Source organism: Pristiophorus japonicus, chromosome 11, assembly GCF_044704955.1.
Source record: "Pristiophorus japonicus isolate sPriJap1 chromosome 11, sPriJap1.hap1, whole genome shotgun sequence".
NCBI lineage: Eukaryota > Metazoa > Chordata > Chondrichthyes > Pristiophoridae > Pristiophorus > Pristiophorus japonicus.
In genome coordinates this window covers 122,425,583-122,444,871 of record NC_091987.1, presented here as the reverse complement: position 1 = coordinate 122,444,871, position 19,289 = coordinate 122,425,583, and the positions used below count along the sequence as shown (strand labels likewise).

At 43.0% G+C, this 19,289-nt stretch overlaps 1 protein-coding gene across 2 annotated transcripts in view; it reads right to left on the bottom strand.

The window, feature by feature from the left end:
* sh3kbp1 (SH3-domain kinase binding protein 1) overlaps nucleotides 1-19,289 on the bottom strand; it is a 380,309-nt gene that overhangs the window by 24,281 nt on the left and 336,739 nt on the right. For both annotated transcript variants that reach the window (XM_070893971.1, XM_070893970.1), the window contains 4 exons: nucleotides 18,694-18,785; nucleotides 10,152-10,261; nucleotides 6,669-6,815; nucleotides 471-721 (listed from right to left, as the gene is read on the bottom strand). In XM_070893971.1, coding sequence (XP_070750072.1) covers nucleotides 471-721; nucleotides 6,669-6,815; nucleotides 10,152-10,261; nucleotides 18,694-18,785 — 600 coding nt within the window. The remainder of the gene's footprint in view (nucleotides 1-470; nucleotides 722-6,668; nucleotides 6,816-10,151; nucleotides 10,262-18,693; nucleotides 18,786-19,289) is intronic.

Genomic DNA, 19,289 nt, shown 5'->3' with positions numbered 1-19,289 from the left:
ACGTCCGACAAATAAAATAAAATGGCGACCGTGGCAGTACGCCCTCCGCTTTAAGGGCGGACACGCCGCCCAGGCGCACACAGCTTCCCGCAGGGGAAATCTATCAGTGGCACTGACCAGCGGCCGCTCTGCTCCTGCGGGGTAATTTCCCGTGCGGGGTGGAAGGGGGTCGCCGCCGGTCGGAAGGGGGTCGGCGCGTGCCCAACTGGACGGCAGCACGGGCGGTGCGGAAACCTGTTCCTGGGGCAATTTAAGACGGGTTGGCCCATCCGTCTGTCCCTCATCAGTGGGTCTTAAGGAAGGCCCACTGATTTGAGTATTGGGGGCAACTTTGGCCCCCAATACTCAAATATAGTGAAAATACTCAATAACTAAAAACTTCAAAAGGTTCAGCTCGATAGTTTACAGTATCCTGGATTTTGCATTGTGCAATCAGTAACAAAAATATAGATAACAGAAAGCTGACTCACTTATGCTGAGACTTCATCATTTCAATGAAACTTCGCAATTCCTTCAATTGTGCTCTCACTTCTTCAATTGGATCCTGACTCTTGTCACTCTTTGGCTTGAGATCAGTACTGTACTGCGATGGCGAGTTTGGCCTTTGCCCAGCTGCAGAGGTGAGGCCGTGGTGGAATGAGTGGACTGCTGATACATGCGCATTGTTTCCAGATGGCAAAATCGGAGCTCCTGGTTTTGGTAGCAATGTTTTATCAGATACCTAGGATAATTGAAGTGTAGAAAGAAATGTGAAAACTGCCAAGACCGTTCACTAAAAGTGCAGGAGCCTCACATGAAAACAATGAGAACAAAATAGAAGCAGCAATGAAATTCACTGTAATATTCACAAGGATATGGATATCATCCAGATCAAACTATTCAAAAAGATAACATGAAACTTATAGCACAATCCATTCCTTCTGTTTGAGGTAAAGCCCTCCAAACAGCACCCATATTTAGCGGCCATTCAAAAAAAAACCTATACACACACACACACACACAGACACATACACACTGTATTCGGATCTTCTGGTATTGAATGCGACACCAGCTGTCAAATAACACTAGGCTACTGACTTCTACTCTATACCAGAATATGGGGGAAAGGGGAAGAAATCACAGCTCTTGTAACCAACAAAGCCACAACACAGGCCTCAGTTTTTGTTTAAGATATAGTACAAAAATTATAATGGGATATATTTATTTAAAAAAAGGTTTTCTTGAATTTGAGAGTGTATGTGTAGGTTGTTTAAAGAATATTTGTGCAGATATGCAATTGGTGAGATAGTTGGGTATACAATGCGGTTTCAGAATTGTGCCATAATTGGGAGAGCTGTCCCACAGACTAGTCAAGCAACAACCTGGCATAGTCATACTTTCAGAATCATATCTATCAGCCAACGTCCTAGACACCTCAATCCTCATCCACAGGCATGTCTTGTCCCACTGGCAGGACAAACCCACCAGAGGTGGTGGTACAGTGGTATACAGTTAGGAGGGAGTGGCCCCAGGAGCCCTCAACATTGGCTCCAGACCCCATGAAGTCTCATGACATCAGGTCAAACATGGGCAAGGAAATCTCCTGCTGATTACCAACTACTGCCCTCCCTCAGCTGATGAATCAGTGCTCCTCCATGTTGAACACCACTTGGAAGAAGTACTGAGGATAGCAAGGGCACAGAATGTACTCTGGATAGGGGACTTCAATATTCACCACCAACAGTGGCTTGGTAACACTACTGACCGAGCTGGCCGAGTCTTGATGGACACAGCTGCCAGATTGGGCCTGCAGCAGATGGTGAGAGAGCTGACACAAGGAAAAAACCTACTTGACCTCGCCTTCACCAATCTATCTGTCATAAATGCATCTATCCATGATAATATTGATAGGAGCGACTACCGTACAGTGCTTGTGGAAATGAAGTCCTGTCTTCACACTGAGGACACCCTCCATTGTGTTGTGTGGCACTACCACCGTGCTAAGTGGGATAGATTCAGAACATCTAGTAGCTCAAAACTGAGCATCCATGTGGCGCTATGGGCCATCTGCAGCAGCAGAATTATATTTCACCACAATCTGTAACCTGATGACTCAGCATATCCCTCACTCTAACATGACCATCAAGCCAAGCGCCCAACCCTGGTTCAATGAGAGCCAGGAGCAGCACCAGGCGTACCTGAAAATGAGGTGCCAACATGGTGAAGTTACAATATAAGACTGCTAAATAGTGGAAGCAGCATGCCATAGATAGAACTATGCGATCCCACAATCACTGGATTAGATCAAAGCTCTGTAGTTCTGCCACATCCATATCATGAATGGCAGACTTGTTGAATAATTACTTTGTGTCAGTCTTCACAGTACAGGAAGTGGACAACATACCTGACAGGAGAAGGAGGCTCCATGAATATCCCCATCCTCAACGATGGTGGAGTCCAGCATGTGAGTGCAAAATACAAGGCTGAAGTGCTGAGTAGATGATCCATACCGGCCTCCGAATGAGGTCCCCACTATCACAGAAGTCAGCCTTCAGCCAATTCAATTCACTCACTCCATGTGATATTAAGAAATGGCTGAGCGCACTGGATACAGCAAAGGCTATGGGCCCGACAAGATCCCGGCTGTAGTGCTGAAGACTTGTGCTCCAGTACTAGCTGCGCCTCTAGCCAAGCTGTTCCAGTACAGCTACAACACTGGCATCTATCCAACAATGTAGAAAACTGCCCAGGTATGTCCTGTCCACAAAAACAGGACAAATCCAATTCAGCCAATTACCACCCCATTAGTCTACTCTCAATCGTCAGCAAAGTGTTGGAAGGTGCCGTCAACAGTGCTATCAAGCGGCACTTACCAAAACCTGCTCACCGATGCCCAGTTTGGGTGCCACCAGGACCACTTGGCTCCAGAACTCATTACGGCCTTGGTCCAAACATGGACAAAGGAGCTTAATTTCAGAGGTGAGGTGTGAGAACCTGCCCTTGACATCATGACAGCATTTGACTGAGTGTGGCACCAAGGTGCCGTAATAAAATTGAAGTCAAAAGGGCTCAGGGGGAAAACTCTCCACTTGCTGGAGTAATACTTAACACAAAGGAAGTGGTTGTTGGAGGTCAATCATTTCGCTGCAGGAGTTCCTCAGGGCAGTGTGCTAGGCCCAACCATCTTCAGCTGCTTCATTAATGACCTTCCCTCCATCATAAGGTAAGAAGTGGGGATGTTCGCTGATGATTGCAGTGTTCAGTTCCATTCGTAATTCCAAATAATGAAGCAGACTGTGCCCCCATGCAGCAAGACTTGAACAATATCCAGGCTTGGGCAGAAAAAGTGCCAAGTAACATTTGAGCCACACAAGTGCCAGGCAATCACTATCTCCAACAAGAGAGAGTCTAACAGGCATAGACTGGACGGTCCGAATGGCCTCCTTCTGTGCTGTAACCATTCTATGATTTTAACCACTTCCCCTTGACATTAACATCATTGAATCCCGCAGCATTAGCATCCTGGGAGATAAACATTCACTAGAAACATAACTGGACCAGCCACATAAATACTGCGGCTACAAGAGCAGGTCAGAGGCTGGGTATTCTGCAGCGAGTGTCTCACCTTCTGACTCCCCAAAGTCTTTCCATCATCTACACGGCACAAGTCAGGAGTGTAATGGGATACTTTCCTCTTGCCTGGATGAGTGCAGCTCCAACAAAACTCAAGAAGCTCAACAGCATCCAGGACAAAGCAGCTTGTTTGATTGGCACCCCATTCACCACACTCAACATTCACTCCCTCCACCACCAGCGCAACATGGCTGCAGTGCGTACCATCTACGAAATGTACTGCAGCAATTCACCAAGGCTTCTTCGGCAACACCTCCCAATTCTGTGACCTCTACCACCTAGAAGGCCAAGTTACTCTTCAAGTCACACACCATCTAGACTTGGAAATATATCGCCATTCCTTAATCACCAGTGGGTCAAAATCCTGGAACTCCCTACCGAACAGTACTGTGGGATACCTTCACCACACGGATTGTAGCACTTCAAGAAGGCGGCTCACCACCGCCTTCTCAAGGACAATTAGGGATGACAAAAATGCTGGCCGTGCCAGCCATGCCCACATCCCGTGAATGAATTTTAAAAAAGACAGTCGTCATATGTGGCTACTGTCCTTGGAGGAGATGCTGGTGTTGTTGCCCACTCTCTTTCTACCCCAGGTTAGACCAACCTTCTCCCAAAGTTTAAAGAGTTTTGCAATACAAGTAATTGGACGGACGAGACTGTGGGAAAAGGGTCCCGCTGGCAAAATGCTTCCTAGCTTTATGCAAAGCCCAGAAAAGTTAGATTTGGATAGCTAGCTTGAAAGTCAGGGGGGCCGAAATTGCCCCTCACCAGAACGGGGCGCACGCACCCCATTTCTATTGTTTTTACCGTCACGGTGATTGAGGTGGCCTCGAGAAATATTCCGCTCTTTGCCTTTTTTTTCTAATTTCTAAATGCCTTTTCCAAGGTCCTTGAGTGTGTCATAGTCTTCCAATTTTATGCACATCTCTCCCAAAACTTCCTGCTTAAATCTCTCCAGTCTTGCTTCCACCTGTGTCACAGCACTGAGAAAGTCTTGGTCAAAGTCACAGAGTATTATCTCTGGTCGTAACCATGGTGCGTTGCTCCTTCCTGTCTTCCTTGATATTTCTGAAGAGTTTAATACAGTTCATCGTGCTGTCCTGCTCTACCACCTCATCCGGTGCTGTTCAGTCCTACTTATTCTGTTGCAGCTTGCATATTTCCAGCAATTCTTCTCTTCCCTTCTCTGCATGATCAAATCTGCCGAAGGGATATCCTTCCCTGAGAAGTGCACCTTGACATGGAAGACTAGCGTGCTCCTATAACCCTGAGACCTATGCTGGAGGAGTATAAATCCTGGTAGAGCAACCCAAGCCAGAGAGATGGAAAGGTAGGAGCCAGACTAAAGGCAGTCCCACCAACCCTCCAGGTAGGGGTTGTGGATCAGGATAATGACCTGTCCATGTAAAAATGCCTTCTATTACGGAAACAATCCAGAGACAAGACAATCATGTTAGAGACCTGCAAATATAAGCATCCATTGTGGACAACTGCAATCTGCTGGATGTACAGCAAGACAATAGTCCAATTGGAGTCTAGACAGATACCAGTGGAAGAAATGGGTTGCCTCATGTGTCACTAGACTTAGGAAACTCTACTTAACTCACTAAGAATCTATCCTTGGCCTCTTCTTTTCCATAGCTATCTGCTGCCTCTTGGTGACATCATCCGTAAGCACTATACGAATGTTGTTGACAACCAGCTCTACCTCTCCGTCAGTTCTCTCTATCCTACAACTACCTTTATGCTATCAGACTGCCTGCTCCATAATTAGATCATAGATGTGTCACAGATGTCTTCAAATAAACATTAGAATGTCCAACGATGCAGGTTATGGAATCCACCAAAATCTCTGCTCCCTTCCTAGAGTCTATTTCCCCCACCATCACCACTCGCTCATGCTGAACAAGATTGTACTATACCCCAGTACCCTGTTCAACTTTGAGCTGTTCTTCAAACACCATGTCCTCTCCATCACCAAGACCACTTATTTTCATCTGCCCTTAATTCAGCCCATCCACCACTGATAGACTTAGCTGTGCCTTTATCATCTCCAGACTCGATTCTTCCAGTGCCCCGCTCACTGGCATTTTCCCGTCCAATCTCCATTAACTCCAACATGTCCAAAATGCAGTTACTCGTTTCCTGCCCTAAGCTCCACGCATCCATTGTCACAGACCTACGATGGCTCCTTGTCTTCCAACATGTTTAAAATCCTCAACTTCAAATCTTTTTACGGCCTCACTCGCCCTATTTCCACTACTTTTTACAGATTTACTTTTCTTTCTACATCCCTTAGTCTTTGAACTCGCGTGCACCTCCCACTTCACTCTGCCCCATCATTGGTGCAGTGCTGTCCAATATGTTAGCCACCAGTTACATGTGGCTAATTTGGAGATGGGATGTGACTCAATGCATTTCTGATGTAAATAAACAATGAGTAATAGACACCATCGTTGGGCATGTGATCTCAATACCCGTATTGCCACGGCGTGTGCATGTGAACTTTAATCTTTTTGTGTGCTTGTTGGTAAAATGAAATGTGAGTGTTATTTGATTGTTGTGAGTGCTTTACTTCCTTGGTTACTGAATGGTGGTAAATGTTTGCAAAGTAAATAGACACAAAGTACATTATGTGAGTGTGTGTAAGGGTTTTTCTACTAAAATTAGTGCATGTGGCTAAAATGGTAGCCGCACCTGTGGCTAGTCAGTGGTTTCTATTGGACAACATTGAGAGGAGCTTTCAATCATGTAGGAGGCCCTGCTCTCTAGGATGCCTCTCAGCAAATTCCTCCAAACCCTCCACTTCTATCTCCTTCTTTAAAAACCTTCTAGAAATGCTTCTTTTCTCCCAAGCCTTCGGTCATTTCTCAAACTCTCCTAGTATGGTGTTTGCATTCCTACTAATCTGTAAAGTTCCTTATATTGTTTTGTATATTAAGGTGCTGTATAAATTATGTTATTTTTTAATGAAATTTATCTGGTTAAGCCCTTGATTCACCATTACCTATTCCAAAGTACAATTGAAAAAATACAAAGTGCTGACAACTCACTGGTAACGCTGGGATAGCTCTCGGAGCTTTCCTTACAACTTCTTTTACTTTTGTGGTGTTGGAATCAAGTTCTATTCTCTCATGATCCTCTCGTTCCTCTTCTTGTGATGTTGGAGAGTCCAAGTAATCAGGACTAGAAAGTGATGGCTGCAGGAAGATAAAGAAATAAAAACAAGGTGGCACATTAACTCTTGAAATTCCAGGTCTGGAAGGGCCTCTACCAGATAAGTATCTCCATTGACCACTCTCTTGCCAGATGAGCTTACTTGGACAAGTGAACTCGTCTGCAGCGTGCCAAGGGTTAAAATTCAATGTTGTATTTAGTGTTTCAAAATAAAATGCATTCCAATCACTGTTTTTGCACAACTTGCTCTTTTTGTTCAGTATTTTTTCTGAATGCAAGAAGCATTATGGTTACATATTAGAAAGCAGATTAAAATTCACAGTCTGCTGCACAATGAAAATTTAAAGAAAATCTTCTATTACATATGCAGCAGTCTTCTCTTAGTAGCGATGTCAATAACCAGGGGCATAGATTTAAAGTGATTGGTAGAAGGATTAGAGGGGAGTTAAGGAGAACTTTTCACCCAGAGGGTGGTGGGGGTCTGGAACTCACTACCTGAAAGAGTGGTAGAGGCAGAAATTCTCATTGCATTTAAAAAGTACTTGGATGTGAACCTGAAGTGACATAACCTACAGAGCTACGGACCAAGAGCTGAAAAGTGGGATTAGGCTGATAGCTCTTTTTCGGCCGGCAATGACACAAAGGGCTGAATGACCTCCTTCTGAGCCGTAAATTTCTCTGCTTCTACAGGATAATCAGTGGGGCCATAGTGCATATATTCATGTTTGGCAATTCAGGGTAACTGGACATTGCATAAAACACTCGAGCTTGAAATAAACATACAGAGAATATATTCCTTTAATGAACAGCATACAGACATTGTACAAAGCAGCAGATTTCATCGAGATTGTATCTTTTCTCCAATTTCTCTCTTTTTAAAAACATCACCTGGAAACATCTGTTCCCAATAGCCCTGTTTATAGTATGGGTCACAAATGTACACATGTGGAAAATGTGCTTCTGTAATCTGCTTTTACCATGCAATGCAGCAACACAATACCGCTCAAAAGTTTATCACACAGCAATGGAGGACAAGAATTGTTAGTTCATACTATAGACATCTGTATAGAAACAAAACATTGCAAATTATAAATGCAATGTTAAAAATTTAAAAGAATACTTCCACTCAGCCTTGCAGTCGGTGTGGATTTTAACAGTGTAACTCTACACTTTGGAGTTAGCAGTTCTCAACAAAGTCGCTTTGGTTGCAAGATCTCACACTGCTTTGACTTCACACTTGTTTTATATGTGGGCATTGCTATCAAGGCCGGCATTTACTGCCCATCTCGAGATGTTCTGAGAAAGTGGTGGTGGTCCTTCTTCTTGAACCGATGAGTGATTTTGATACAATTGCATGTCTTGCTAGGCCCCTTTAGAGAGTGATTACGAGTCGACCACATTGGTGTGGGACTGGAGTCACAAAGGCCAGACTGGGAAAGAATGGCAGATTTCCCTTCCTAAAGGACATCAGTGAACCAGCTGGATTTTTACGACAATCTGCTTGCTTCATGGTGAATTTTACTGATACCAACTTATTATTTCCAATTGTTTTAAAAATTGAATTCCCAAATTCTAGAACTGCCAAGATGGGATTTGAACTTAAGATCAAGTCATGTTACTGGTTCAGTAACATAACTACTACACTACCGAACATAACTACACTGCATTACTGAATCCAGTTGCTGCATCATAAGTAAAATTTGTAGGCAAGCCTTTTAAACTTGAAATGTCCCCTTTATGTTTTGACCAAGACTTTTGTATAAGACTGTAAATTCCTGCAGGATCCAGACACTGGTAGGCAGAGCCCTGTGCATGTGTTTAAATATGTAAGTGCAGTGTGCTGCTTTTCCCCAATCTGAAAGCACCGCTGAGCCAAAAGTATAGTTCAATGTGGTCGGCTTGCACCACTCAAATGTTACTTGTAGTATAACTGCTGTATAAACCTGTTCCAGAATCCGCAGTATTTTGCTTTTTTACATATGCATAAGTCTCTGGAGTGGAGCTTGAACCACCAACCTTCCGACTCAAGAGGCAAGAGTACAACTACTGAGCCACGGCTGACACCTAAAGGTTTGGCTGCAGTGAACAATCCGGTTGACTTGCAATAACTGCTAGACTTCATCTCCCCCTCCAAAAAAATGAGCATGGGGTAGATCATTTGGACTTATGGAAGTTTAACAAAAACCCAGATTTCCATTCCAAATTTCAATTTCCTGCTTAGTGGAAAACCAACCTGCATTCTATTTCTCTACCCTTTTGGGGCTGAGATATATCTCTTTTACATTCTATCTAAAGACTCTTATTCTGAAGCAGCAGCTCACGTGACTTGAAACTTATTTGGATCATCATGAGATAAAACCGCGCATCGGCAAAAAGCAGTTTTGTCACCACATAATCAAAACAGCAAGGTGATTAGGAGGAGGAATAGAAACATAGAAAATAGGTGCAGGAGTAGGCCTTTCGGCCCTTCGAGCCTGCACTGCCATTCAATGAGTTCATGGCTGAACATGCAACTTCAGTACCCCATTCCTGCTTTCTCGCCATACCCCTTGATCCCCCTAGTAGTAAAGACTACATCTAACTCCTTTTTGAATATATTTAGTGAATTGGCTTCAACAACTTTCTGTGGTAGAGAATTCCACAGGTTCACCACATAAGGAGATTCCTTGGAAAATAAAAGTCTAAATGGGGTAGGGGCGCAAAGGGTTCTAGAGGTACAGATTCACAAATCATAAAAATAGCAATGCAGGTTAACATAGCCATAAAAAGTGCAAACAAAGCACAGGGGTTCATTTTGAGAGGAATAGAATTTCAAAAGCAGAGATGTTATGTTAAACTTGTATAGAACCTTGGTTGGACCTTGCATACAGATCGCAAGGATGATACCGAAACTCAGAGGGTACAACTATCAGGAAGTAACAGGCTGGGGCTCTGTTCTCTAGAAAAGACTGAGAGGTGATCTGATAGAGGTCTTTAAAATTATGAAGTGGTTCGATAGGGTAGACATAAAGAAGATGTTTTCATTTGTGGGGCATTCCAAAACTAGGGTCCATAAATATAAGATAGTCACTCATAAATCCAATAAGGAGTTAAGGAGAAACTTCTTTACTCAGAGCGAGGTGAGAAGGTGGAACCAAATGAAGCGGTTGTGGCGAATAGCATAGATGGATTTATGGTGAAGCTAAATAAGTAGATAAGGGAGAAAGGAATAGAAGAATATATTGTTGATAGGGTGAGATGAAGCAAGGTGGGAGGAGGCTCATGTGGAGCAAAATCGCTGGCATTGCCCTATTGGGCGGTACTGTGTTGTAAACATCTATGTAATTCTATATAATTCAAAACAGCCTTCAATCACTTACAGATGTAAAGACTTGAGATGGTGGTCGCCTTCCACTGGCTTTGGGTCTGGAGGTTGTGGGATGGTTGAGTTTCTCGGTGGAAGAGACTAAGCTGTCAAAACTCGCTACATCTATAAGGAGGCAAAAAAAACACACCTTGTAATATGTTAGAAATAAAAGTTTCAAACAATTCATAGCGTAATTTTCAACTAGCACTGAACAACTGCAATCCAATCAGAAATCAAGGGCTCCGCTAAACGCTAAATTTAATCTTGTGGTGCTTTTTTGAAATTGTATGTCATACAAGCAGTACAGCTGAAGGAAATCAAATACAGTTACCTGTATTGCTGTTTATAAACTAGCTGTCCTTATATCCCTCTCCAAAAACATGAAAAGTTTCCTTACTGGAATGAAATAACTAATCAAAATGAGTTATCAGCCAAATCAAGTAGCAACATGCTATCGACATTTGCGAATTCTGGCATCATTAACAATTCAAGCAGCTAAGGGACCTGTGGATATAATTTTTTTTAATTTATTCACAGGATGTGGGCATCATTGGCAAGGCCAGACTGCCTTTGAGAAGGTGATGGTGAGCCGCCGCCTTAAACTGCTGCAGTCCGTTTGGTAAAGGTACTCCTACAGTGCTGTTAGGGAGGGAGTTCCAGGATTTTGACCCAGCAACGATGAAGGAATGACGACATACTTCCAAGTCAGGATGATGTGTAACTTTGGGGGGGGGGGGGGGGATCTTGGAGGTGGTGGTCTTCCAATGCGCTTAGTGCCCTTGGACTTCTAGGTGGCAGGGGTCATGGGTTTTGGAGGTACATAAATGACCGATATTAGATATCCACCTGTTATACAACTCGGGCGGGTTGATGAAGTAATATTTGAAGGGTAGCCTGCCACTTCCCAAAAACACTAGGGGGGGGAAAGCTGAAGAACCTATCCTCCTTGAGGGGAAATATTTTGAGTTTTGTCAGGCAAAATGCATAAGCAGGCTTCCTGTCTGGTAGCATCCACTATGGGACATGCATGTGGTGGGTCTGATCCCACCGAGCACCACTGAGCTGAGAAGGAACAGCATCCTTTCTGATATGGAGTGCTGATGCTAACATTCAAATACAACTCAAAAACACAGTAACTACTACTGAGCTTTTGAATTTCACTTGCACAGAGATTGCATCTAGTACCCAGGAAGGATGCTGACGGCTGCACAGCACAGTGGACTGAGATACAGTCACCATGTCACCCAATCTGGGGTACCTAACTCGTAGGTCTCCGCAAGTCCGCATTTTAACTTGCAAAATGGAAAATACCTTTCATTCTTGGAATTTTTTTCCCTCAATATTTTTGGTAATGGGGAAAGCATAGTTTAGATTCGAAGTATGCTCTTCCTTCAAGAGTTTCAATCCTCATCAACTAGTGAATTGAAAGTGAAATAAATGAAAAATAGGAACTGAAGATCAGAGTGAGGGTGAGAAGTAATTTTTTTTTTTAAATGACAAAAGAAGCAGAAATGGAAATTATGCTTAAAAGAGTAATCATGAGATTCAAAAGAAAAATGCACACTCTTATAGCATCTGATTCAGACCAGTACAGGTGCAGCGTCGAGAATCCGGAGTTCCGGACCGATCGATGGCAGCGTCGTCCGGAATCCGTAAAATGTTCTGGAATTCGGATCCAACGACCCTGCCGACCTAGGGCTCCCGCTGCTGCCCGACCTCGGGCCTCGCCGCCGATCGCCTCTGCTGCCCTTACCTCGGGGCCTCCTCGCCGGCGACCTACTCGGCAGGGCCCCACCCGAACACCTCCTCGGCGAAGCCCGCCCACCTGAACACCTCCTCGGCGAGGCCCACCCTCCCAAACACCTCCTCAGCAGATCCAGCCTGAATATCTCCTCGGTGAGGCTCGCCTGAGCACCTCTTCGGTGGGGCCCGCCCGAACACCTCCTCGGCAGAACCCGCCCGAACAGCTCCTCGGCAGGGCCCTGCCCGAACACCTCCTCGGCGAGGCTGGCCCACCCGGACACCTCCTCGACAGGGCCCGCCCGATCACCTCCTCAGCGGGGCCCGCCCGACAACATCGGCGGGGGCCGGCCCGATGACAACTTACTTGGCAGGGCTGGCCCACCCAAACACCTCCTCGGCGGGGCTCAGCTGACGACATCTTTCTTGGCGGGGCCCCACCCGACAACATGCCCGGCGGGGGCCGGCCCGACGATATCTTTCTTGGCGGGGCTGGGCGGCCCTAGAAACTCCTTGACGGGGCCCGCCCGACGACAACCTCCTCGGCGGGGCCGGATGGCCCGAACATTTCTTTGGCGGGAAGCCCCCCGCTTTATGACGTTCTGAAATCCGGAAATACTTGAACCCGGGCTCAGGTGTTTCCGTATTCATGACATCAGAAAACAAATCAAAGTCCGGAAAAGCCCGGAATCCAGAACAGCCTCGGTCCCGAGGGTTCTGGATTTTAGGCACTGCACCTGTACTTTTCATGCATAGTAGTCCTGATCTAGTGCATCAGAAAAGGTATAGTTTCTGCTCACTGTACAGTTTGACCAGAACAATTGTTTACAGGATGTATATACGGACATAATGTGAAGATCAAACATCCAAACACTGATATATCCATTTGGATAAACTCCAACAATAAATAATAGGTTACTTCAGGTCCATGTCAAAATAATCCAAATGGGTTCTAGAATAATCTAGGATGTAGAGAGATTGGAGAAGCTGGGATTGTTTTCCTTACAGCAGAGAAGGTTAAAGGGAGACCTAATAGAGGTATTCAAAATTATGAGGAGTTCTGATAGAGCAAGTCGAGAGAAACTGTTTCCTCTGGTAAGTGTGTTGGTAACCAGAGGTCACAAATGTAAAATAATTGGCAAAAGAACTAGAGGGGAAATGAGGAGAATATTTTTCACAGAGGGTTTTTAAGATTTGGAATGTACTACCTGAAGGAGTGGTGCAAGCAGATTCCACGAGAACTTTTAAAAGGCAATTGAGCATGTACTTCAAGAGGTCCAATTTGCAGGGCTGTGGAGAAAAAGCTAGGGTGTGGTTCTAAATTGGATAGCTCTTTCAAACAGCTGGCACAGGCATGAAGGGCCGAATGGCCTCCTTCTGCGCTGTAATATTCTATGATTCATATTAAAATTTTGCTGGGCTTTTATACAGCTAAAAGGAGTGTTTTGCCTCAAATGTCATTTGCTATTATTCTGACATGTAGTACACTAATGGCGTTGCAAAAATGACAACAGTCATTCTATTGAAACAATTTCATCAATACAAGCTACCTAAAGGAAATTTAGAACTGCAGAGGCTCGGTATGTAAAATGTAAATCAATTAGTTCTTTTATAGATCAAGTGAATCACCTTACTTACTAATTTAGCAAGGATTCAACAAATGTATTTTCAGTGGAAATCACACTCTGAAATTCCTGTACTTTAAATGTGCTGGCATGTAGTAACATGAAAATAAAATTCATGAGAGAAATAATATTCTAAATAGTCATCCTCAAAATTGACTTCAGGTGGCAGGTAACAAAACAATGATTCTCTGTTTATTCAGTGATTTTTGGACAATATCTAACCATTTAGAGAAGATGAAGACTGCTTGGTATGACTTGAACATATGGTATCTGCACAACACGGTATCGGATAGAGACAAAGATGAGTATTTGGTTGACAATATGGCTGAAGGAGGGAGCAAGACGGATTCAAATTCATATTTGTTTGCATATAATTTCACAAAAAAAGTTTATACTGCATTTGCCAAACCATCTCTAATATTGCTAAAGAAAACTTGGCTTGTATCTTATTAGTAACTATATAATACCTGTATTTTGCTTACCTAGGAGATTATATGGAAATGTTATACTACAGAAGGAAAACCAGAGCAAATCGATACTTAACTAGGATATACTAACATGCAAGCAGTATGATAGAGGAAGGATAAGAGAAACTGTGGTCAATTTCTAGTGGAAAGCTTATAAAGCAGACAGATATGTTACAGCCCATGCAAGACTATGCCAATAAGCAAATTACTGGCAGATAATGTACACATTTAAAAGATTAAGCATATTTAGATATTTCATTTGTGCATTGCTCATTTTCATAGAATATAGAGACAAATCTTACAAGCTTTTTATTCCTTCACCGATTTTCCTTTCTCCGCTGAGGAAATTGACCCATTGCTAGGGCACAGTACCATGGGCACTGCATCACCTCTGCTGTCTTCCACAATTGCTGTTATTCATCAGTGAGCCTTGGCAGTGACTATTGAAGCATAAGGAAGCGTCATAACTGAACACTTGCTGTCCTCAACAGACGTTCACACTTATATTTCTAGCAGGGCTCACTGGGCAACAATCAAGAGCAGGAACCCTGGCTGATTCCCCCTTCCTTAACCCCAGCCTAAGAATGCTGAAAATAACTGTAGTATCCCTCCTACTGCTTCAGCTGAGGGCAGGTAACTCAGCACAGACTGAAGATGGAACCTGGGGCCTTCTTGATCTATGTGGTACAGCTACTCACTGGGTGAACTTGCACAAGCATTGGGGGGAAGGCTTCCAGATTAATTTTAGTCCCCTTTATAGTTCCATATGCGATGGTTTATAAAACAATTTTTAGCCTTGGCTCAGTGGTAGCACTAAGTTGTGGGTTCAAGCCCCAGTCTAGAGACTTGAGCACATCACCATCATCATCATAAGCAGTCCCTCGAAATCGAGGAAGACTTCCACTCTAAAAGTGATTTCTCAGGTGGCTGTACAATCCGATGCAGGAATTACAGTCTCTAACAGGTGGAGCGGACAGTGGTTGAAGGAAAGGGTGGGTGGGGAGCCTGGTTTGCCGCATGCTCTTTCCGCTGTCTGCGCTTGGTTTCTGCATGCTCTCGGCGATGAGACTCGAGGTGTTCAGCACCAACTGGAAGGAGAACTTTGAAGATCTCCTTAACCGAGACTCTGCCTTCGACATGAGTGTCCTCGACTCCATCCCGCAGCATGCTACCCGCCACCATCTCAGCAAAACCCCAGTCCTTGAGCACAATATCTAGGCTGACATTGCCAGTACTGAGGGAGTGCTGCACTGTTGGAGGTCATTATCACATTTCTGTTTGCGGGACATTGCTGTGTGCAAATTGGCTGACACGCTTCCTAGATTACAACCATGACTACGCTTCAAAAGTACTTAATTGGCTGTAAAGTACTTTATGGCATCCTGAGGTTGTGAAAGGTACTTTATAAATGCAAGTCTTTCTTTCCATAAAGTCAGAATATGGCATGATTATTCAAGCTAAATTTGTACAGCATAACTCACTGGCAATAAAGCAACAATAGCGTTTCTTCTGTAGTTTAATACTTGACTTTCCAAGATCTTCAAAACCTTTTTTGATACTGGCAGAATTATTTTCAAAATAGCAATATATTGAAAACTTGTAATATTTCACTGTTAATTAATTATATTCCAATACAAATCTGTATGCAGAAGTGCAATATTTAGACAAATTCTTAACTTGACATATGAAGTGTGTACGGAGATCTGCCTGGAAACTCTACTTTGCTTATTGCATAATCTAATTGCGATAAATGGAAAGCGAGGAGCAGAAATAACTCAGAGCTCTAGTGACTGTCAAGAGGAAGTCAGTCTTACCCTCAAAGGGCATGGAAGTGGAGTTACCCATGGTAAATAGAAGTGAGAGTTAAAAGGCTTTACAAGGAGTGATGGGAAAGGAAAACAAAGTCGTCACAAGAAAGGAATGTCTGAAAACAATGAGAACAGAACAGAAAGTTACTGAAGCAGTTTTCACATTTAATTGTGTTTTTGCTAAATTATCATAAAAGTTATACTTACAGTGTTAAACTTTATCATTTTATAACTTAGACCTAAGTGGACAGGTGTCTGCAACCCTCAAACTACCCAGTTCTATTAATAAAACCAAGGCAGTGCATTATGGCTCAGTTTATCAGACTGATGGTGTTGACTTACAATTATTGTGGAATCACCAATTTTCACAAGTAAGCCAAGAAATTTAAATCTTAAAATTAAACGTTAGAAAACTGCAGTGTTAGAGAATGTTTTGTGGATTATATTCAAATTGTTCTAAGCTTGTTACCAGTCCAAACTTCCGGCCCTGTGCAGCCCAAGGAACAACTGTACAGAAATACAGTGAAATATAATTGATGAACACCATTCCTTAGACTTACCCCTATATTAAAATAATCTTTTTAAAAGGGGGAGGGGGGAAAGCATTCTCAGAACTTTGAATTTATAATATAATTCCTTAAAAAAAAATTATCCTCACTCCCTTCTTTAGACCCCGTGTCACCCACCATTCACCTGCTCCTATAATCATGTAAACAACAGGTTTCATGGCTCAGATCTGCAAGCCAAGCACTGAACTGTGCACGAGCTAGATAGGTCAAGTCTATCTCCAATGTCTCACTCGCCTCTGAGTCAAAAAGTTGTGGGTTCAAGTCCCACTCCAGGAACTGAGCACATAAATCTAGGCTGACACTCCCTTGCAGTGCTGAGGGAGTGCTGCATTGTCGGAGGTGCCGTCTTTTGGATGAGACGTTAAAGCGAGGCCCCGCCTGCCCTCTCAGGTAGACGTAAAAGGTCCCATGGCACTATTTCAAATAGAAGAGTTTTCCCCGGTGCCCTGGCCAATATTTATCCCTCAATCAACATAACAAAAACAGATTATCCGGTCATTATCACATTGCTGTTGGTGGGAGTTTGCTGTACACAAGTTGGCTATCGCATTTGCCACATTACAACAGTGACTACTCTCCAAAAGTACTTCATTGACTGTAAAGCGCTTTGAGACTTCTGGTGGTCATGAAAGGCACTATATAAATGCAAGTATTTATTTTCCAATGTTCCTTCTTTTCACCTGAGATTGCCCCATTGAGATAAGGAACCCATCATGTTGGGAACTGGAGAGAAGATCCCATCTCATTTGATGGCACATGGAGAGACCAGAGATGTTTGGATTGTTCTCCTTCGAGGAAAGAACAGGGAAGTGGGACTAATTGGATAGCTCTTTCAAAGAGCCGGACCAATGATCCAATTGGTCTTCTTCTGTGCTATAAGATGTTATGATTCTATGCTGTGTTCCTCAGCACGCTATAAGGTCTCAACAAAAAAAACTGTAGATACCATTTTAAAGTACTGGAGTCTAGATTTTTGTTGCATGGCATGTTCTTTTAGGGGTTAGTTCAAAGTCTACCATTATCTGTCCACTGCAGTAATATACTTTTATAATATACCTTGTACATGTTTTATATACTATACTCGTACAATATTTTTGCACAAAAACCTTGTTACATCTTTCATGTAGGGAACAAGCGACTGAGTCCTTCACGTGAACTGGTGAGGTTTTCTCCTTACAAAGAACATGCGTGCACATTTTAATCCTGAACTATGGATTTGTGAAATAATTGCATTGATTTTCTCTGTGGCTAGCACTATTTAAGACAGCATCCACTTCAATTGGAACCCAGTGCTATATACAGTTTATACAAGCTATTAAGTTTACTCATTGTTTGTTGTACTTAGCTGATACATCCTCACATTGCTTCGTGCAACAAGAATGCAAGTGATCTACATTTTAAGAATAAGGCAGTAAAATTTGGGCTTTTATTGACTAAGATTTTAACAGTAGTACTAACCAATCCAGTTGTAAATATTGCTTCAATTGGTACAGCAGTGCATGACTGGTAGATTACAGTTATTTTAATGCCATCAAATTATCAATTTAAATACAACTATAATGAATGTCACATCATGCTGAAAATAATCAGTAGCAAATTGTAAAGCAAACAAAAAAAATAGAAAAACAAGTAAGCTCTAATCTCATGCCCTTAACATTGAAAATGTATATACAGAGTCTGTCTAAAACATGCTCTATTTAAGAGTTATAAAGAATTTCTCACTGGTGATGAAAAGTGAAGCAATCACTAGCATCAAATACGTTACATTATAGGAATTCTTTGAACTCACCATCGCCAGTGAGATATTCTAGTCACTTCAAGAGGCTACAGCTTCTCCTATAAACTCGGTGCTTTAAGTACATTCCAGAACACTGCATGCTATACTGACTGTTACTGGTTATTTTACACATGTGAATTTCGATTCTAGTGCACATGAACTAATTCCATGATCAGTAAATCTGCCAATCATGCACACGAAGAATAAATCAGCAAAGTCCAAATGACTATATTGATATAAGTGAGATGTAAACTTGAGCTACTTGCTTTTCAGCAGAGGCTGGTTGTCACAAGCCATTCTTCACTGCGGAACCAATCTGCCGCTTATTTTACAGATATGCAGCTCCTTTGAAAAAAGCTTTCCAATTCGAATTTTCGTTACCGTTTGTAATTATGCTTAATATATCCCATTTGGAGAGAAGGTCAGTGATCAAACTACGTACTGTGTAATGCGTCCCTCTTACGGATCAATACGTCGATGTATGCAATAATGCAGTGTGCAGTGTCACTATAATGCAGCTATTTATAGGCGATTAGAAATAGCAGCTGAATGGGACAGTGACTTCTTACCAATGTCATTGGTCTTTTCCAAGGTCTCTCTCTCCGATGTGCTGAGAAACAGAGCAGGAACTCCTAATTCAGACTTTGGATCGCTGTCAGACCTGCCCAAGAAAACAACACCATTCACATCAGCATTCGTTTCTACATTATGAAAGCACATCTTTTACCACAGACAGTAGTGCTCAAATTTAAGCAGCTAAACCTTTCTAATAATGCTTTCAGTGATGAAACATATGAGGCAGTAATACAGATTTTGAATTACAGTTGTTTGGTTACTATTTTAACAGTGTAGGTCAGAAGAAATATAATTCAATTAGAAACACCCATCAAACAAAACCGTCAGTCAGTGAAACTCTCTAAATCTCTGCCCAACTGTACTAACTTTGTCTGGATTGTCGATATTAAGTAAGCCCAGGGGGCAGATTTTCGGCTTCTCTCTGCTCCGTGTTTTGCCCCAGAGCGCAGGCGATGGTGGCGGCAAGCCTCCAAGTGCACCGCAGCGATCCTCGGCTTTGGTTTTGCAGCGGCGCTGAGTAGCACCGCCCAGAAGAGCTGCATCCGGTGCACAACGACCCTGGTTGCAAAACTGGCATGAGTTTGGACTA